General features: G+C 36.5%; 2 protein-coding genes and 1 pseudogene across 2 annotated transcripts; all 3 read left to right on the forward strand.

The window, feature by feature from the left end:
- The first annotated feature begins 536 nt into the window (after positions 1–536).
- LOC106406390 lies at positions 537–6,046 on the forward strand. Its single transcript, XM_013847041.3, has 8 exons — positions 537–834; positions 971–2,091; positions 2,584–3,769; positions 4,077–4,356; positions 4,741–4,848; positions 4,943–5,221; positions 5,302–5,445; positions 5,548–6,046. The coding sequence occupies exons 2-8, from the start codon at positions 1,014–1,016 to the stop codon at positions 5,734–5,736; spliced, it is 3,264 nt and encodes a 1,087-aa protein (XP_013702495.1). The 5' UTR covers positions 537–834; positions 971–1,013; the 3' UTR covers positions 5,737–6,046.
- Positions 6,047–9,570: 3,524 nt separating this feature from the next.
- On the forward strand, positions 9,571–12,507 carry LOC106402494 (monoacylglycerol lipase-like). Its single transcript, XM_022703933.2, has 7 exons — positions 9,571–10,293; positions 10,409–10,447; positions 10,558–10,628; positions 11,141–11,205; positions 11,483–11,572; positions 11,654–11,746; positions 11,826–12,507. The coding sequence occupies exons 1-7, from the start codon at positions 9,830–9,832 to the stop codon at positions 12,225–12,227; spliced, it is 1,224 nt and encodes a 407-aa protein (XP_022559654.1). The 5' UTR covers positions 9,571–9,829; the 3' UTR covers positions 12,228–12,507.
- A 3,450-nt stretch (positions 12,508–15,957) lies between these two features.
- Positions 15,958–18,345, forward strand: LOC111212373 (annotated as a pseudogene).
- The last annotated feature ends 3,568 nt before the right edge of the window (positions 18,346–21,913 follow it).

The following is a 21,913-nucleotide window of genomic DNA, read 5'->3' on the forward strand; positions in this document are numbered from 1 at the left end:
CCGACTAATACGTATAATTAATATCTGAATTAATGATCATCGCAAAAAAAAAAATTTATCATCGCCAAAAAAACCTTGTTTTTCAGTCACGATATCAAGTTTATTATAAGACATGGAATTGTCATCTCAGGTGCCAAAGAGAAGTAAATTTCAAAAAATGAAATGATGTTCTTCCACGCATAGTCTAAGCTCAGACTTTTGTGAAGGATTAAAATATTTTCAAACTAACTTATACTAGTTTTTAAATGTATATTAGCTTTTAAGCAATTTTTATTTAAATCGCTAAATGGTTCAGACACAAATAAAAACTAGTTTTGTAGTTTGTATTAGCTTGAAGCAATTATTTTCAAATCTTTAGATACGTTTTATTCAGCTGTCTAGTTTAACTTCTAGCTTTCCAGTATCTCTAATTGATATGTATAAAAATAAAATATATTTTCACTTTCAACAAATGAAAAAATAATTTTTATTTGCAATTTTGAATCTCATAAAAATAGAATATTGGAGAAAGAAAGAAAAGAACCCTAATCTAAGTTATTTAAAATTAAGGAATCTTTAATGATTCGAAGTGAATGTCCGAAATCATTACATCCAAACGAAACCTAAACACATAGCTTCGTCTTCGTTTGATCTGTAAGCACATTTTCTCCTCTCGCGTAACCAGAACTCTCATTTCTCGTTGGATCCACTCTCTCCCCACCTCCCTCCTTATATACGCCTTTTTAATTTTATCTTTCCTCTTCTTCTTTGGATCTCCAGCTGTTTTTCCAGACTCTTTGATTTCTTATTTAGAGCATATGATTCCTTAGGATCTTCGCGCTTATCGGAGCAAACGTGAGTCCCGCAGAAAATCTTATTAATAATGTGACTGACATATCTGTTTTTTTTTTCTGCCTGATTCTTGATTTGATTTGTGTATCATCAGAAAACACCTGAACAGATAAAAAAAAGGTTTAATCTTTGGTTACAGGGTAGGTGCTTTCTCCTGTTACCCTTTGCTAAAAAGGTCAACAATGACGGACAAAAGCTCTGTTGATGGGATCCTAGAGTTTCTCAAGAAGAATCGTTTCTCTAAAGCAGAGGAAGCTCTGCGTAATGAGCTCAACAACAACAACCCTTCTGACTTGAATAGGTTTCTTGAGAATCTTAACCTTGAGGACAAAGATTCAAGTAAAGGTTCAAAACCAAAGGCTGCCAGTAATCAAGGTTCTCGAGATAGTCAAGTCCCCAAGGAGCTGATTGTGAAAGAGATTGACTGTGGGACTGGCAATAATGGGTCTGTAATCAAATGGGAGAATGATGAGAAAGCTAGCAAGAAGGTTATATCAAGGGAGATGAGCTTCACGTTCTCTGAACATTCAGGTGATGCTGAATTTACTACTTCAGGTAAGGGTACCTTAGACCCTTATCGAAGCACTGATGATGTTAGTAGTAGCAGTTTGGTGGATCCATATGCATTGGAACAGTCGAGGCATATTGATAAGAAAATAGTGGAAACTGGTGAAGATATCGTTTTCTTTGGCAATAAGACTACTTCATGGTCTGGAAACACTACTAGTAAAGGGAACTCCGGATCCAAAGTAAATGAGATTGATAGGCCGATTGAAAAAAGCTATAGCACTCGCTTAAGAACTGAAGATGTGGCAGATACAACCTCAGAGAACATGAAAGAGAGTTCTGTGAAGACTTCGAGAGGCAATGATGCCTCAACTAGTTACAGTCATCAGGTCACCAGCTCGGACAAAAGAGACGGAAAGAAAAAGGCGGCAGCAGACGTTAATGATGTGAGGGCGGCGATCAAGGAGCAGGAGAGTGAGGTGGCGAGAGCTTTGTTCTTTGGTAAAACTCAGTCTACTTTTGATGACAAGAATGTGAGCAGCTTAGGTTTTCCGCTTGTCTATGATGCAAGGAAGGAAGAGTTTCCTAGACTGCCTCCTGTTAAGCTCAAGTCTGAAGACAATCCTCTGAGTCTTTACTGTGAAGAGAAGTTTGAGCGTGATGGTTCAGGTTCAAGGCCGATCAGTGATGGAGAGTCTCTTCTCATTGGCTCGTACCTTGATGTTCCCGTTGGACAAGAAATCAGCTCATCAGGTTAGATTATGGTAACCGAAATTTTGGTTAGTTCGGTTAGAAGTTCGGTTCGATTTGGTAGGTTTTCTTAAAAAAGCTGTTTTCGGTTCGGCAAAGGTTTACTTTGGTTTTCTTCTCTTAAAAAAATTATACCCAAACCATACCAAAAAACCCGAAAACTAACTAAATTTCGAACTGAACTAACCGAATTTAACCAAAATTATCCGAAATTGTACAAAACTAAACGAAAATCTAACTGAAATCAAAAACTTTGGTAGGATTTTCATAAACCAACTAACCGAAACGAACTTTATTTAGGGTTTTTATTCGGTAAGATTTATGTTAAACCGAACTACCTGAACCAGCATGCCTAAACTAGACTATCCTCTTTGTTTTGAGTTCTATAAAACCATTTTGCTTCACTTTCTACTTTCTTTAGTTTTTCCTTAACCTTATAAATTTTAGTTGGAAGTGTGAAAGTAAGTCTTTAATCTCCCAATGATGTTCATACAGGTGGGAAAAAATCTGCTGGGGGAAACTGGCTTTCAGTAAGTCAGGGAATAGCAGAGGATGTAGATGCATCAGATCTTGTTTCTGGCTTCGCTACCATCGGTGATGGCATGAGTGAATCTGTTGATTACCGTAATGAATACTGGGACTCCGATGAGTATGAGGATGATGACGACATTGGTTATGTCAGACAACCTATTGAGGATGAGACATGGTTCCTTTCCCATGAAATTGACTATCCAAGTGATCATGAGAAAGCAACCACCCGCGGAAGTCCTGATCATGCAACCAAAGACGAGGATGATGATCAGTCTTACGCAGAGGAGGCTTCTTCTTATATATCCGGCGAACAGTATCCTCTAGCCAAAGTTGTTGAACCTGTTTCTTCGGAAAGTGACCGAAGGCTTACTGTCTCAGAGATCTATCCAGCTAGCAAGAAGGATGAGTTGATATCTCAGTATATTGGGGAGCTGGTGGATGAGGAGGTGCTGGATTCGATAAGTGATGAGCCTGTTTGGCAAGGGTTTGAAGCTAAGAAAGGCATGAATGTTGTTCATGATGATCAGCATGATTCAGTCAGGTCGATTGGTGTGGGTATTAACAGCGATGCAGCTGATTTCGGAAGCGAAATACGTGAAAGTTTGGCTGGAGGGAGCAGTGAGGGAGATTTTGAGTACCCTCGTGATCACCATGATGCTGTATCATCATCATCATCCAGGTTTAAACGGGTTTACTCTGAGTCGGATAAGAAACACATTGATGTACCGAACAAAGATAAACAGAAAGCAAGTGAAGAAGACTCAGGGGGAAGTTTCCATGTGAAGAAGACTCAAACCGATGGAGTTTTTGAGTTTGGCAATAAAAAAACGGTAATTAGAGATACTTTAACAGCTACTGATGATATGGTTGCTACTTGGAGACGGAAAAGCAGTGATACGTCAAGTTCTTCGGTGAAAGAAGATAATGCAAAATCTAGAAACTCGTCATCTCCCTCGTCTCTGTCAAATTATGCTTGCGGAGAAAGAAAGCGTGCTGATAAAGAAGATGATGGCAGTGAGAGTGAAGATGACAATGCGACAGCACTTGATGACGAAGAGGCAGTGGCTGTACAAGAGCAAATTAGACAAATTAAGGCACAAGAGGAGGAGTTTGAAACCTTTAACCTCAAGATTGTGCATAGGAAAAACAGGTAAGCTCTCTCCCTAGCTTTTATGGTTTGAACTATCACAGTAATTTCGTTTTATTTCCTGTCTAAGAGAGTAGGCCTGCGGGCTCGGTTTCTTCGGTTAGTTCGGAATTCGGTTAGTTTGGGTTGGTTAAAATAACTGTAAAGAAATTTGATTCGTTTTTCGGTTCGGTTTCAAAATTTTCTATCGAAGTTTTTGGTTAAATTTTGTGGTTTAAATTGAATAAAATTTGAATTTTTTGGTTAAGTTCGGTTTGGAATATAGCTGGGTGCTGCTTTCTTATTATTATTTATTTTATATATTTTTCAGAACTGGTTTTGAAGAGGAAAAGAACTTTCACGTGGTTTTAAATTCGGTCATTGCTGGGCGTTACCATGTGACTGAGTACCTTGGATCAGCAGCCTTCAGTAAAGCCATACAAGCGCATGACTTACAGACAGGAATGGACGTTTGTATAAAAATCATAAAGAACAACAAAGACTTCTTTGACCAGAGTCTTGACGAGATTAAACTTTTGAAGTATGTCAATAAGCATGATCCTGCTGACAAATACCATCTTCTCCGGTTGTATGATTACTTTTATTACCGAGTAAGTGATCACGCCTCTGCTACACAGTTGCATTCTGCTAGAGCATATCAATAAGAGCCAGTTGTGTAACTTTAGGGGAGATTTAATAGTTTTTTTCTGCTATATGGTTGATGTTTTGAGCTCTGCAAGCTGCTCATTCATCTCTGTACTAGCGTCTATGTCTTCAAAAATTTTAGCCAGTGCTCTAAAAATCGGTCTAGGCAGTGCCTAAGCATCTGGCAAATCGGACTTAAACGAAACGATGTTGAATTTTTTAATTAAAAAATTGGTCTAGTCGCGGTCTAGTCATTTCTTGAACATTGATTTTAACCTTAGTAGCTTTTATATAATGGTGTGTCTATTGGAATTGTTTGAAATAATGGTTTCCTTGGATGTATTTTGCAGGAGCATTTGCTAATTGTATGTGAACTACTTAAGGCAAACCTATACGAGTTCCACAAATTTAACAGAGAATCAGGTGGTGAAGTCTATTTCACAATGCCACGATTGCAGGTTAGTCACCACCGCTTCATCATATACCATTTTTAGCATAGTTATACATATCTAGCCTATTTCCTGATCTGTTTTGGACCGTTTATTGTTACAGTCAATCACGATCCAATGCCTTGAAGCACTTCAGTTTCTACATGGGCTCGGACTTATACACTGTGATTTGAAGCCTGAGAACATATTGGTGAAAAGCTACAGCAGATGTGAAATAAAAGTCATTGACCTCGGAAGCAGCTGTTTCGAGACTGATCACCTATGCTCCTATGTCCAGTCGAGGTCGTATAGAGCACCAGAAGTCATTTTGGGACTTCCTTATGATAAGAAGATAGACGTGTGGTCTCTTGGGTGCATATTGGCTGAACTATGTACGGGGAACGTAAGTGCATAGTAACAGTGCTAATGCTAATCAGAGCATAGTATTACTGCTAATGAATCAATTATGTCATTTTTTTACAGGTTCTTTTCCAGAATGATTCTCCAGCGAGTTTGCTTGCAAGGGTTATGGGAATCATAGGATCTATAGATCAGGAAATGCTTAGGAAAGGGCGTGATTCCCACAAATACTTTACGAAAAACAGAATGCTATACGAGCGGAACCAGGTGAGTGGGTCCAGTGACCTTAAATGAACATTCCTTGGTTCTGAAAAAACTCATGCAGCTCTGAATGCTAATAAGAAGAACATGCTCTCTTATTTTTGGCAGGAAAGCAGCAGATTAGAGTACCTGATACCTAAAAGAACATCGTTGAGACATAGGCTACCAATGGGAGACCAAGGATTCACAGACTTTGTGGCTCATCTTCTTGAGATAAACCCAAAGAAGCGTCCTTCTGCGTCAGAGGCTCTCAAGCACCCTTGGCTTTCATACCCATACGAGCCAATCTCTACTTAAACAATAAGTGACTTACTACTTTGGCTATCAAAAAAAAAAAAAGAGAGTAGCCAAAACCGCAGATTAGTGGAAAGCTTATATCAATCCTTTGCGATGTCATCATCAGTGTAAGAAGTTATATGCGAGTGCAAAGGTGAGATGAAAATAATTTTTTTGGGTGATAAAATTTGATTAGATCATGTAACATTGGCTTGTGATTATTATTTACTCTTAGAAACAGATTGTAGTAAAACTTGTTTTTTTTTTTGTATCAACTGCTGATCATTAGTCCTTTTGATTATGATATTTATTAATGTTTACTTTGATGTTATTTTCATTGTTTATGTTGTTTTTAAGTTCGCTTGGTCGGCTTTATTAACTTGTAACTAAGTGATGAGATAATTAATAACAGCAGAGTGGATAGTGAAACAAACCCAATTTAAAACTCATTAATTGAAATCTGAAAAAGCTTCAAATATATAAATGGGTTTTTGTCATGAGGAAAAAGAAAAGTTTTATTAGCAGAAAATGAAGTTGTGAACAATTGATTCTGACGTCGTCTCGTCATAAACTAAACATTTCCTATAATAACAGTGATGCAATATTAGTCCTATAATCCTAGATTGTTTAATGGTAGATGGATTCCAGGGGAAGCGGGACACGTGTCGCGAGCATAGGAATCGATTTTCTGACTTGACAGCTTTACAGAAAAGAAAACTACTTTATTTTTGATCAAAAAAGAAAACTACTTTATAATAATAGATGGATAGTGTTAATTGCAAGACTCACATACTTGCATTTACATCACATGCATATTGGATCTGATTCTTATTCTTTCTTTTTTTTGACAATTTCTGATTCTTATTCTTCACAAGCTGTTTTTAATACAGAACTTGTAATTAGCTTTCTGATATCACTGCTTTTACGATCACTTTTAAGCGTTTGCTCAGGTGCTTATATCTTGGTACTGTTCGTTTACAAGTCGCCAGCAATAGTGATCAAAACAGTAAGCAATAAGCTACTATTATTATTTTTTTTTTTTTTTTTGATTAACCTGGAGGGATCTCAACCCCCAGGGGACTAACCCCTCGGCGCGAGGCAGCCCATTTGTTACTATGGGAAATGGGAATTAGATACCCAATTGCCTGGCCAAACACCTGGACGTATCTGAGGGGGAGGATCGAACCCGCGGCCCTTAGGACCAACGAGCTCGCCTCGCGCCACTCGACCACAAGCGCTTGGTTAAGCTACTATTATTGTTGTTCGTTTCATTTCTTATCGGCAATAGCAACCAAAATTTTGATAGTTATTTTTCCCATAAAAACAATAATTTATTGATAAAAATGCTAATTTATCAGTGATAAAAAAAATTGAGTCGTTGGTCGCTAAAATTGATCGTCTAATCATTACAATAATTAATCGAACAACCTTTGACTGCTATGGCTAACGACTCTCAAACGAACATGGCCAGCGACTGTCAAACGAACAGGGTTTATTGCCAAAGTCTTAATATTTTGTATGTGATAGTTATTGTTGTTCCATAAGAGTTTACCATGATTTGTATGTTTTCCAGATTGGGATGGAATCACGGATCACCAAAACACGCAGGCTACCTTGTCAACGAAGCAACAGTGTTTTCTCGAGATTTTCAGTCTGCGTCTCTAGGAGGTATGTCGGTAATAATGTTTGATAATATATTACTCGCATGTGGTTGATATGAAATTAGATAGGCTACTGGAACGGAAGAAAAAAAGAGTGGCGTTCGTAAACGCTATTTTCGGAGCCGTGGATAAGAAGTGAGGGGTCTCTTTCCGACACGTGTTTGGTCCATCGCTCCCTTGAAAGCAACGGTTCTGTTTCTTTCACGACGATAACCAGCCGCCGCGTTTCACCACCTGACTTTTTTTGTCGAAATTTTAAACTATTATTATGCAAACATTTTCTGAATTGTTTTGGATATAAGGGCATGATTAACTTCGGTCTATTAGCCGAGTTTCTTAATTCATGATTTGACATTTTTCTTTTTTTACACTTTTCGGCTAAAAAACGGTTTTTATATCTCTAAACCGAAGTTAAAAACTTCAGTTAAGAGACTGAGGTTAATCGTGGTCTAGATTTTCTTATGCAAACAAAATCGTCCGTGAGTGTCTGCATAGTTGCGACTGGTATCACGTTACAAGGTGAACTATTACGAGATTATCATTCACTTCTTACTGTGGATGCTTGTTTAGTTTTTTTTACTATGCGAACATAGTTAAAACTTAAAATGCTTTCTAATAGATACTATTAGGGTATGAATGGTGACCGGAGAATGATGGGGAATAATGCATTCCCTAACTTTCCTATAAAAAATCACCATTCGCAAGGAATAATAATTTCTTCTCATTCCCTCTCGTTCCTGTTTTTGTAGAGAATTAAAGGATAAAATTATTCCTTATTAAATTTGAGAAGGAACAACCATTACTTTTCATTCCTGCTATTTTTTTCCCGTATATTCTTTTTCTGTTTGTTCCTCTTGTTTCCCGAATGGTCACCAGTGAAATCTGTTAGTGTGGAGCAGTGTTTTTAAACCCGGACCGGACCGGCGGTCGGACCGGATTGAACCATGAAACGAAAAAAATCCGGGTTGAGTTAAGGCTAAAACCCAACTAAAATCGAACCATTTAAAAACCCCTATCAAACCGTCAAAAACCTGGGAACCGGCGACCCAATGAACCGGCTAAAACCCGGTTCGTATATAAGACAAAATTTTGTTAATGAAACAACTAATTTTTCTTCTTTTTTAAATAAAAATAAGATTTATCAATGATTAATAAAGTATTATCTCTCGTCTTTTTATTTTGTCGTCTATACAACTCATAAATTATAAGATTCACAAAGTTTAATTTTCACGTTAAGATATTGGTTTTTTCTACTTCTCTCTTTTTTAAAATTTTTATTTCATGATCAATTGTTTTAAAGACTAAATAATTGAAACATTTTCATTTATGAAATTTTGTATTTCAAAATATAACTTTTACCTAATGTGTATATAATTTTTTTTTAAAAGGTGATGAAGATCTGCGAATAAAGTTTAAATGTGCTTTTTATATTGATTTTAGATTTTAATTGTTATTTTTAAGTTATTGTACACATTATGGTCATTTAAATATTTTATTTGATATGATATATTTTTATTAAAAAAATATGCATATTATTTATAAAATATCATTAAATTTAGTTTAATCGAAATAAACCCGATCGAATCTGGTTCAGATCCGGTCGAACCATAATGATCTATGACCCAAAAAAATTTCGGTTCGTTAGCCGGTCCGGTTTTAAAAACACTAGTGCGGAGTGAAGATATCTAAATCCGGATTGATTGATCGTAAGTTTGTAACAGTTTTTTGTGGTTGTAAGTTTTAAGACATGTGGTTAATTCATTAGTGGCCCTAGTTGAGAACGATACTTGTCTTTTTGGTGAATAAAATTATATCACGAAACCTTCCATTATATCGCAAACGTCCAAAACACGACGTGACCATTGGAGCCATGGTTAAGAAAAGCTAACATAGTTGGGGCAATATCGAATTTATTCTTACTTGTGGAGCTTTTTATTTTTAATTTTTAATCATATATTGCTAAAATGAATCAACCACGAAGAAAGTAATTTGCCAAAAAAAGAAGTGATTTACACCCGATACAAATGGAAGATTACACATAAAGATAAATAATATATGGACCTTTCATGTGTCGATTCTGGAAGCATCTCCTCGTGTCTGTGTCCCGAAGCTACGAAGGCTTTTTGTCCAAGTTAAAAAAAAATTCACAAAATGGTAATAAAAGATTTGAATTTATTTCTTTATAAGGAAGGTTATCCTCTCGAATAATTTCACAATCATCTTTTCTTTCTTCTTTTTCTTCCTCATCAGCCATTATTATTATAATCCAAGCTCTGTTTCTTTTAAAACTCTGTTCATAATAAAAAGAGGAGGCCCTAAATTTGGATTCTAATTTTGGACGACAAAACAATTGTTTTTGTCCAAAAACAAATTTATGAACCCTTAGTGTAATAACAATCATCATCGTCAGTTAAAAAAAAAAAAAACAATCATCATCGTCATCGTTATCGTTAATGGCGGTGGAAACAATGTCCATGGGAACAGATCATTCATCAGCGTTGATTCTAACGTCGGGAGCAAGCGGTCGGGTTAGGGCTCTCTTCTCCATGAGAGAGCTCAAGCGCCTCTTTACCATCATCCACTCGCTCATTCTCTTCCTCCTCCTCCCGTTTCGCTTCGTCCTTTGGCAGGGGAAGATGGGAGCGGTGGTGATCAGAGACGAGAAACAGGAGAGGAAGGTGCGAGCCGCGCCGCAGATCTTGGTCAAGAAAAGGAACATGATCAGCGTCTCGCCTCCGTCGGTTCCAGCTGCGGTGGTTGATGAGGAGGTTGCCGTTAGAAGGGAGCTTGCGATAAGGCGAGTTTTGGAAGATGAAGGCGGGGATGGAAGCTACGTCAGAGATTATTCGCTTTTCACGACGAAGAGAGGCGACACGTTGTTTACTCAGTCATGGTCACCTCTTTCCCTTAATCACAGGTAATTATTTTTCGTTTAACTTAAGTTTTGTCCTTACAAAAAAAGTTTATTACATAATATTTCATTATGTTCTTGTCTGGTTTCTTAACTTTCTTGATTTGTCTATTTCTTGCAGGGGACTTGTTGTTCTGCTACATGGCTTAAATGAGCATAGGTTTGAATATATATACGTTTCTAGTTATGCATCATTTGCTTTGTATATAGTTTTTTTTCTTTTGGAAGAAAGAAAGCTTAATATTAGTTTCTTTTTCAAAATTTTTGCAGTGGAAGGTATAATGATTTTGCAAAGCAGCTAAATGCTAATGGGTTCAAGGTCTATGGAATCGATTGGATCGGTAATCTTTCTTCTCTTTCACCACTTGTAGTTAGCTTTCTGATATTCATCCTTAGTCAGTTACTCGAACATCACATGAAAAGTTATCAAAGTATAAACCTATACATGGTTTTCAACATCTTGATGATTTGAGGTTAAAAAAAAAAATTCACATAGTTAGTAGTCTTGATCTTGAACGTTTGGTAACATATATGTAACATGTTCTTAGCATAAATAGAAGCGGACATTAATTAGTAGTCTTCAACAATGTCTCTCTCTGTTTGGATGTGGCAGGGGAATATAGTGATTTTGTGTTTGAGGTGCTGCTTAATTCGTGTGGAAAGGTGACACATAAACCTCATCTTTAGTTTTACACTGCCAACAACTTAGGGACTATGATTTTTTTTTTTGTTTACTATGATTTGTTATATATGCATGAAGTTTAGAAGTTATAGCCTTTTCAGGCATCTCCCTCAGTGATAATAACTTCCATATCTAATTCATCTGACCGTGAAAAGTAAATGATTCTGCCAGGTCATGGTGGAAGTGATGGACTTCATGCTTATGTTCCTTCCCTTGATTACGCTGTTGACGATTTGGTATCTGACTCTCACCCTATATAGTTTTTAGATCATGATTAACCCGGAGTTCTTAGAGTGGTGTTCTTAGCGGAAGTTAAGAAACTGTTTTTTAACTTTTAACTAAAAAGCTAAGAACCGGTTCTTAAAGTCCTTATTTAAGAACCGGTTCTTAGTTTTTTTAGTTAAAGTTAAGAAACAGCTTCTTAACTTCCGCTAAGAACTCCACCCTAAGAACCCCGGGTTAATCATGCTCTTAGATTCCAAAACAAACTAACACCATCATTACCTTTTGTAGAAATCATTTCTTGACAAGGTTCTCACAGAGAATCCAGGACTCCCCTGTTTCTGCATTGGACACTCAACAGGAGGAGCCATCATCCTCAAGGTTAACATCTTTAGACTTATTAAACAGCCATCATCCAAGTAGTACAAAATCTCAAACGATGTATAAAACAATCAAGTGCAGGCTATGCTGGATCCAAAGATCGAGTCTCGAGTTTCAGGCATTGCATTGACTTCACCAGCTGTTGGAGTCCAACCATCTCATCCAATCTTCACAGTAAGTCATATATAGTTCACTCATTTTTCAACTAATCCTTACCAGTCTGCTCAGTTTTATTTGTTTTTTATTCAAACAGGTTCTTGCTCCAATCGTTGCGTTCTTGTTGCCAAGGTACCAACTCAGTGCAGCAAACAAGGAAGGAGTGCAGGTTTCTCGTGATCCACAAGCTCTTATCACCAAATACTCTGACCCTTTAGTCTTCACCGGATCCATCCGGGTTAGAACCGGCTACGAGATCCTTAGAATCGCTTCTCATTTGCAGCAAAATTTAAACAAAGTGAAAGTTCCTTTTCTTGTGATGCACGGTACAGCAGATACCGTGACTGATCCTAATGCCTCTAACAGGCTCTACGAGGAAGCTTCTTCGTCAGATAAATCAATGAAGCTCTTCGAGGGGTTGTTGCACGATCTCCTCTTCGAGCCTGAGCGAGAAGTCATCGCTGGAGTCATTTTAGATTGGTTAAACCAAAGGGTTTAAGCTTCTTCCATACCAGCAATTACTATCACGCCTGATCAAGAACCTCTTGGTTCAGACAAACAGAATAATATATTTTCGTGGAAATTTCTGAGTAACATGACTGAGAATCATGAGGAAGAAAGGAGTTTTTGGTTGATTTAACAACTTCTTAAGATAGCGAAAAGACAAGACTCAAGAAACTGAACTCTCTTTCTATTATTCGTTGGTTTCTCAGAACATTTTGACCACGGTAATATTGTAATAAATCAATAATGATTTTGTAACTTCGAGGATTATGCTATTTCTATCTAATTACTACAATAAGAGATTAAACATAGAGCAATTAAGCGTGTGAATTAATGATGACGAGAGAGCCTCTCTTTGATATAACCAAGCCATGCAGCCATGGTCTTTGACTCTTTGACGAAATCTCCCATGTTGGACATATTGAATCAAGTATGAAGTTTTTTTTGTGGGTCAAATAATCAAGTATGAAGTTAAAAAGAGATTTGGAGGAGAAACAAAATACTGAATTGAGAGACTATATGAAGCTAAACTTCGTAAACTATAATATGAAGCTATATAAACTTCTTAACCTGGCTTCTGGTTGTTTAAGCGTATATATGGATCTTTAGTTTATATAAAGCAGCCTGGTAGGAAGTGATCCCTCTCGGAAAAGGAAACGTAAACCTAAACAAAATATCGAAATTGTTTTCTCAGTTAAAGGAAAATAGGAAACTTCTGTTATGTTATGATCATTAATTAATTTATATACAAGATTAGCTTAAGGGCTCCAAGAAAATAAATTAAAAAAGCTGGTTGGAGCTGAGGAGAGCAACTTGTGATAAAAGTATATATGGGAGAACCAAAGAAGAGTGTCTCTGAAGATGGTTTTCAGCTGAGGATGAAAACGCTATTGACTATTGTGGACACAATTTTTGTTTCTCTCCAGTTATGGCTAATTACAATTGCGGCTTGTGTATAGAGCTGTAACTTGGGTAACTCATATTCATTTGTACATTTATTATTTATGGCCAGAGAACGACCATCTCTATTAAAGACCAAATCCATTAACATTCATATTTATATGGAGTCCATAATGAACTATATAAGAAAATTTTATATTTCAATTTATAAGCCTATAAATACAAATACAATTTTATAAGACTAACTATAATTCATCCATAAATCCATAAGTACAACAATACATAAGTTTAAAAGACTGTATAAGTAGTATAACTTCATATACATAATTCTTGACTTATAAGGTTTTGCGGAAAATTTTGTTTTACGGTTTTGGCGGAAAATTTGTATTGTAGTTTTGGCGAGAAAACTCAATTTTGTGATTTTGGCAGAAAACTGGATTTTCGTACTTGTTGCGAAAAAACTCAATTTCGACGAAAAACTTGATTTTGCGATTTTGGCATAAAACTTGATTTTGCAATTTTGGCGAAAAACTCGATATTAAGATTTTAGCGGATAAACTCGATTTCGTGGTTTTTGCAAGAAAACTCAATTTTACGGTTTTGGCGGGAAATTTTGATATTACGTTTTTGGCGGGAACATTTGATTTTATGTTTTTGGCGGAAAAACTTGATTTTACGGTTCTGACAAAAAATACTCGATATTAAGATTTTAGCGAAAAAATCGATTTTGCGATTTTGGCAAGAAACTCTATTTTACTGTTTTAGCGGGAAAATTTGATTTTGCGGTTTTGCCGGAAAATTCGATTTTGCGGTTTCGGAGGGAAATTTGATTTTGCGGTTTTGGCGAAAAATTCTATTTTACGGGGTTTTGTGGAAAACTTGATTTTGCGGTTTTAGCGAGAAATTTGATTTTATGGTTTTGGCGGAAAACTTGAATTTACGGTTTTTGTGGAAAACTCGATTTTGTGGTTTTGGCGGGAAAATTGATATTAAGATTACGAAAATTCAATTTTGCGATTTTGGCAAGATAACTCTAATTTTAGAAATCCTAACTTTTTGTGACCATTGGACGGACCGCGTCCACGTAGTCCAAATCCACTAACGCCCATTGTCCATTGGTCTTGATTTTTGTCAATTTATAATCCGCATGGACAAATGAGTATCACCAAAGTATACCCATTTATATTTGGATATGGACAACCGGTGGCCAGCCCACCCATTTGACAAGTTGTGTAGGCTGCTTGTTGGTGATCATGTTTACGTTTAGCCAGTTTATGAGGACTGATCAAGCTGCGCAAAGATGCATTGCTTCTATTCAAGCAGTAGACAATACCAGATTTTTCACGTACAATATAAGGGACTTTTCATGATTGAAATTTCAGATAACTAAATGCAATTTAGAACTGATAAGCAAGCAGAAACATCAAATTTCTCACATATGATTTGTTTAACAAGATGAACACATGATGATTATACATAACAAGAACGCAGGATCACTCTAGTTGACATTTTTTTTACACAAGCAAACTAAGAAGCGATCAAATGAAAGAGAACAAAATAAAAGAAGCAATTTAATCAGCAGAGGAGAACATGTCTTTGACGTAGCCACCAAGCCATGGATCCATGGTCTCTGATCTGATCTCCCAGGTTGGATCAAACACTTCCCATGGAGTACACATGAGATCTTCCACACTAACACCCAATTCCTCAAGGGTCACATGTCGGTATCCATTGTTATTACTGACAGAACTCTCACCGAGAATCTTGTCTTCACTCAAAGCAATGAACTCATCAAGAGACACATGTTGATTGCTACAACCAGAACTCTCATACAGAACCTCACCCTGGCACAAATCAGTGACGTTATTATCATCATGATTTGATGATAAATATCTCTCGTTACCATTCTTTGTATCCTTGATGAGATCATTAATAGAACAAAAAGTAAAGCAGTCATCCACATGAGACATGTTGTGTTTGTTGTTGTAGCTGCCTAGCAATGGATCTTGATTTGTTTTGTTATTACCACCATTGTGACTCTCATCGTCGGGAAAATCAAAGGAGTTACCACGTTGAATTAATGCTAATGCTCTCTCATAATTCTTCGCCTTGCTCTTTAGTAAGCTTGATGAACCCACAACTAAAGCAGCATCCTTAGACTTTGGTAACCCCTTGACCACGCTATTTAAACCGTTGAAGGCATCAGACTCGTCCCACCAATACCCAACCCTTTGCTTCTTATTCTTATTCAGCTCTAGGGTTTCCTTCACCTCATCGCCGCTGATCATGATGGCTTCATCAGTACAAGATGATGATCTCAAGGATTTGTGGTCCATCATCTGATGACTCGGACATTTCTTGGTGAGTGAGTACTCTTGTTTCCTCAACTCCATGTTTCGTTTCGCAGCAATTATATGATTGAACATGATTTTAGAGAGCTCTTAAAATATGGTTTTTTGTGGTTTAAAGCGTAATGAGTTCTTCAGTTTATATAAAGAGGAGGAGCTTGGTATCATGGTATTAATGGAAGGAAATAGTTTTCTCACATAAGGTAACTTCATAGTTATTTAATTATTTTTTGTTGGTCAAAACTTTTTCATAAACTTTATTCTAGAGTTTTCTTTTTAGAAAGGGCATCTAACTAATACTAAAAGGGTTATATGCTGGCTTGTCCACGTCAGATGAAAAAATCATCCAATCAGATTTTAACGTTTTGCCACGTAATCAAGTGATTTGGGATGTTGGGTTTAAATTTTGTTGTTAATGAGAATGGCTCAGGAAGCCCATTTCATTTTATTGAAAGCATCGTGACTTCTGAATGATATATGCGCCTAATCACCTCCTCCTCCTCCTACTTTCCCTTCGCATCTCTTCTACGCGTCCTGATGTCGAAAGCTCATGTCTACACTGATGTGAACGTGATCCGTCCTAAAGAGTATTGGGATTACGAATCTGTCAATGTTGAGTGGGGGTAAGATCCAAAGTTTGAGTCTTTTTTGTGGAATTGATACGAAAGTTTTAGCCTTTATGGCTTTTGATATTTGATCTGTTTGAAGAGAAGTTGTTTGGTTTAGTTCTGTATATGATAGGTAATGATGATGTTTATGTTAAAAGGTTCAAGCTTTCTTCTTTGTGTTTGGTTTCTTTAGGTAGCAAAATGATTACGAGGTAGTGAGGAAAGGCAAATACAGTGAGGTTTTTGAAGGGATTAACATGAACAGCAACGAGAAGTGCATTATCAAGATCCTTAAGCTTGTCAAGAAGAGGAAGGTTAGTGTTTTACATTACTTAAAGTTAGATAGGTTCTTTTGTGAATTGTTATTTATGTGATCCTTTTAACAGATTAGAAGAGAGATTAAGATACTTCAGAATCTCTGTGGAGGCCCAAACATTGTGAAGCTGCTCGATGTTGTCAGAGACCAACACTCAAAAACTCCAAGCTTGATATTTTAGTATGTTAACAGCACAGGCTTTAAAGTTCTTTATCCTACTTTGACTGGCTATGACATCTGATACTACATCTATGAGCTGTTGAAGGTAGTTTTTGTGTAATCCCTTTACCATTCAGTGACTTACAACATATACAGGTTAGTAATAACCTTGAAACTTTCTTGTGATATGATACAGGCATTGGACTACTGCCACTCGCAAGGTATAATGCACAGAGATGTGAAGCCACACAATATCACGATCGACCATGAGCTGCGCAAACTTCGCCTGATAGATTGGAGTCTCGCTGAGTTTTATCATCCTGGAAAAGAGTATAACGTCCGTGTGGTCTCCAGGTTCTGTTATCTAATTTTTGTATTTTAATGTAAACATGTTACATTATACTGTCTTTATCAATAACTAACCTCGATGAAATATTACCTCTTCAATCAGGTACTTCAAGGAACACGAACTTTTAGTGGATTTACAGGACTATGACTATTCCTTGGATATGTGGAGCCTTGGTTGCATGTTTGCTGGGATGGTGAGTACCTTTGCTACATTTATATGATTATCTGTAGCATGTTTCATATATATATCGATGATCATCTGATTTGCCTTATTATCTTCCCTTGTAGATATTCCGCAAGGAACCTTTCTTCTATGGCCATGACAACCAGGATCAGCTTGTCAAAATTGCCAAGGTAATTTTAATTGTTTTTAGAGGGCATCAAGTTTTTTTTTTCCACATCTAAAGAGTATTTGTTTGACTCTTGACTCAGATCCCTGGAACTGATGAATTGAATGCATATCTGAACAAGTATCAGTTAGAACTTGACGTTCAATTAGAGGTACTTTTATTCTTACGAGGAAACTTGAGAATTTTGAGAATTGTTTCAAATCATATCATTCATTCAGCTGAAACGCAGGTTCCTTCTGTAGCATTATATACTATACTTCATCTAGAAAGCTGGTTTCTAAAACAAAATTAACCGGCCTGGGGATGTTTGATATGATTATTACAAATTATATATATATATATACATTGTTGTTAATGTTGTAGCAAATCTTTGTGAAAATCCTAGAGCCATTTGTGAATTCGACTGAAAGTGAACGATGGCGGTCATGATGCATTGTGGCTAGAGATACAATATATGCGCATGAGCCAAGCCAACTCCTGGCCCTGGGTACTGGGCATACAGCCTCGAGCTTTCTCTTAGCCTCACATGTCGCTTACGGTTACAGGTGATCTCATAGCCTCTTACGCTTACAGTTGATCATGTGCTTTTCACTGATGGCTTTCCAGGTCTGGGGTCAATGCATTACAACCTACGCAATCATTCAAAACTTTTCTAGATCAATGTAATTTGTGTCTATATACATTACTAAGTCCATATATATTTATTTCCACACAAGGAGAAGCTTAAGAACCGTAAGAAAGCAATCATGAAACTGCAGACGAAGCAATGATGGAATAATGCCTATGGTCACGACGGAAACTGTTGGCAATGACAATAGATATGACAGAACCAGCGTGGTAACATGACTGGCTTTAGAACCCAAGCTGGAGTTGCCCAAAAGCAGAGGCAAAAAGTTGTGATTTCCCTCATTTCCTTGCCTGTCCTATAAAGACATAAAAATACTTTTGGATTGGGTTTTTTGTTAGTGTCCTAAAATGCATGTTTCAGTTCAAATCAGTACGGTATATATATATATATATGTAGTAGCTATGCTTTAACAAATGTTTCCGTAGAAATGTTATAGATCATCTTCCCCACGTCAAACACTGCTTATGTCTGACTTTGAATTCATTTTCAACAATTTGCATGAGATTGAAAGAGTATATATATACCATTTCTATTTCGAATAGTGGGTTTTATTTAACGCCCACTCTGTAAAATATCCAATTGTTTATGTTTACCTATTTAGTTCATTTCTAACCATGACACTAAAACAACAAATTTGAAGTAATATTATCTCTAATAAAATACCTAAGACATCATTCCACTAAATTTGATGTAATATGAACAATATTATACCAAATTTGGTGCAACACAATTTATCACATCAAATATTAGAATAATGTAGTCTATTATTTTTTATTTGATTATAGATATATTAAATTTATTGATTATTTTTAACTTATAGTTATACCATATTTTTAAAAAATTTGTATGTTTACATTACTATCATTAAACTATTATTATATTTATATTTTTAATTAATAATATAATTACATGAGTATTACCAGTAACATTAAATTGTAACAGAAGAAAAATGCTTTTCATTTTAAAATGTATAAAATTTTAATTTCGAATAATATTAAAAATAAATAAATATTAATTAACTAAAAGAAAATAACAAATATAACTAAACAGAAAATAAATTGCCAAATTTTAAGAAATAAATATAATTAAGCAATTACAAATAATTAATGTAATAAATTATCAAAATTAAAAAGTTAATAACATAAAGTATTGTTTTGGTGTGATGGTTAGAAATGCCCTTAGTAATGTTGTGTTTTCTTTCTTTTTGTTTTGGATTATGACACTTCTTATTTTTGCATGATATACCTGCAAAATAGGTTTGTTTAGTTACGAAGAGAATTTGATTGAAAATTTATATTACTGGAGACAACATTAAGCAATATAAATTAAGTTGTACATTTTAACATTTAGACCAAAAAAATTTAAGTTTTTATCATTTTCAATAACCTTTTGCACTAAATTATATGTTTAGAGATATGGTCTCTTTTCAACTATAAAGTAATATAGTAACACTGCTTTCACAATTATCACAATGAGAAATACCTCTTTAGAAACTGCACATTTTTAAAACTTAATTTTGGAAAACTAATGCAGTATTGGCTGAAGGTACAAGTCTCAATGTTTAAGTCTTCAAGAACGATTGCAAAGACACGAATGTGAAACAGATTAAGTTTGTATAATTTGTGTTTAATGGTCATAAAAGTTTTTTTTTTTTTTTTTTTTTTTTTTTTGACAGCAAGAAAATTTACAGACTCATATAGACTCTGTAAACCAATGTGGTAACTCCGCATCCATGTGTACGACGAAAGACGGTTGTGTCCGAGCACTACGTGCCAAGCGATCCGCCTTTATGTTTTCCGTCCTTGGAACATGAACAATCTCTGAGTTGGTAAAGCTTCTTCTCAAAAACTTAATGTCATCCAGGTAGCTTTCAAATGCCGGCCATTCTTCTGGTTCAGAAACCATCTTCACCAATTGAGAACAATCCGTTGCAAACGTGACCCGGTACTGTCGTAAGTTCTTCATACACTCCATTGCCCAAATTAGAGCCTCCAACTCCGCATGAAGAGGTGAAAGACTTGCCCTTACATTTCTTGCCCCTAACAAACCCTCAAACTCCGGAAGCGTGCTGAACCAGCCTTGTCCTGAGAAATAATCCTTGTCTTTCCAAGAACCGTCAATGAAACACCATCTTCCTGTAGTCTGTGAGTTAACTCTGAACTGCGCTTCAGGGGCCATCCTGGAATCATTAACAATTTGTGCCTCCGCCCAAAGTGTTGATTCCAATTCAGCTAAGTTTAGCGTTTCTCTCGGGTCAACATCAATATTACTAAAAACTTTATTATTCCGACCCTTCCAAATGTACCATAGAATCCATGCAAACTGATGATCCTCCATTTTTGGATTAACTCTCCAAAACAGATGATCCATATTAGCAAATATCGAGCCCAAAGGGAAAATATTTGGGTTCGATGGAATCTTAGATAGTGCCCACACTTGTCGTGCCGGAGGACATTCAAAAAACACATGATTTATTGATTCTTCCGGATCACCACACCTTGCACATCTTGTATCTCCTTGTATTCCACGTGATTTTAAATTTTTGGTCACTGCTATACAACCTGTCAACAACTGCCATAGAAAATGCCTTAACTTTAGAGGACACTTCACTTTCCAGCAGAATGCCTTAAGAATATCCACGTTGGGTCCATAAAATTCTGGTTGTTTCTCCTTATCAGGATATATCCTTTCAATTTGATACCCTGATTGTACCGTGTATCTTCCATTTTCAGTGAAATGCCATCCATTTCTATCATCCAACAGATTTCTACTCAGAGGAAGACTTTCAATCATTTTTGCATCATTGGGTTCCACCAAAGTCCTAATTGCCTGTAAATTCCATGTTCGGGATTCCTGATGAATGAGGGAATCCACTGTGAGGTCCGGGTAGCTATCGTGAAAATTTTTGTTTGCTGGTCTCGGGCGAGTGGATGGGAGCCAGGGATCATTCCATACTGAGATAGATGACCCTGTTCCAACCCTTTTAATTAGTCCTTTACAAACCAGAGATCTAGCAGAGATAATACTCCTCCAGCCATACGACGGGGAATATGAGCGAATCGGTTCCAGGGGTGAAGCATTCCTGTAGTACCGTCCTTTGAAGATTCGCGAGAAAAGAGAATTTGGCTTCTCAATCAGCCTCCACAGCTGCTTTCCCAACATTGCTGTATTAAAATCCGTCAAATCCTTGAAACCTAGCCCACCATGATCCTTATGGGCACATAATTTATCCCATGATTTCCAATGCATACCCCTTGTACTTCCTCCTGGGCTCCACCAAAACTGAGCTACTGCACTCGTTAACTTCTTCACTATAGCTTTCGGTAGTCGATACACCGACATCACATGATTTGGCAGAGCCGTGATAACCGACTTAATAATCACCTCTTTTCCCCCTTTTGTAAAAAATCGAAGAGTCCAGCCATTCACCCTATTATTCAGACGATCTTGTACAAAACCAAACACTTGAACCTTAGATCCCCCTAAACTTTCTGGCAAACCTAAATAAGAACCCATACCTCCTAGGTTCTGAATCCCCAAAATATCTCTCAACTCTTGCCTATTGGATTCCTCAATTTTATGTCCAAATTGAATTGAGGATTTCTGAAAGTTGATTTGTTGTCCTGATACAGTCTCATACTCCTTTAGTATCCTAAGAATAGTCTGACACTCTTCTTTGTTTGCCTTACAGAAGAACAAACTATCATCTGCAAATAGCAAATGAGAAACTGGTGGACACGCTCTTGCTACCTTCATACCAGTTAAATGTTTCTCCCGCTCCGCTTTTTTTATATTCGTGATTAAAGCCTCAGTACACATAATAAATAAATAAGGAGATAATGGATCTCCTTGACGTAATCCCCGCTGAGGTATTATAAGGCCTCTCGGTTGCCCATTAAGAAGAACTCTATATTGAACTGAAGATATACACCCTCGCATTAATTTAACCCAATGAGAATCAAATCCCATTTTTTGAAGAAGAGCCTCGATAAAATCCCACTCTACCCGATCATATGCCTTACTC

The sequence above is a fragment of the Brassica napus genome, chromosome C6 (assembly GCF_020379485.1).
Source record: "Brassica napus cultivar Da-Ae chromosome C6, Da-Ae, whole genome shotgun sequence".
NCBI classification, from domain to species: Eukaryota; Viridiplantae; Streptophyta; class Magnoliopsida; order Brassicales; family Brassicaceae; genus Brassica; species Brassica napus.

What these genes read in the sequence shown, in the direction of transcription:
- LOC106402494 (XM_022703933.2), top strand. Translation starts at nt 9,830, where the DNA reads ATGGCGGTGGAAACAATGTCCATGGGAACAGATCATTCATCAGCGTTG. An exon ending in CATGGCTTAAATGAGCATAG is followed by an intron (nt 10,448 to 10,557) that starts GTTTGAATATAT and finishes AAATTTTTGCAG; the next exon opens with TGGAAGGTATAATGATTTTG. An exon ending in CTATGGAATCGATTGGATCG is followed by an intron (nt 10,629 to 11,140) that starts GTAATCTTTCTT and finishes TGATTCTGCCAG; the next exon opens with GTCATGGTGGAAGTGATGGA.
- LOC106406390 (XM_013847041.3), top strand. Translation starts at nt 1,014, where the DNA reads ATGACGGACAAAAGCTCTGTTGATGGGATCCTAGAGTTTCTCAAGAAG. An exon ending in ATTGTGCATAGGAAAAACAG is followed by an intron (nt 3,770 to 4,076) that starts GTAAGCTCTCTC and finishes TATATTTTTCAG; the next exon opens with AACTGGTTTTGAAGAGGAAA. An exon ending in CTGAACTATGTACGGGGAAC is followed by an intron (nt 5,222 to 5,301) that starts GTAAGTGCATAG and finishes ATTTTTTTACAG; the next exon opens with GTTCTTTTCCAGAATGATTC.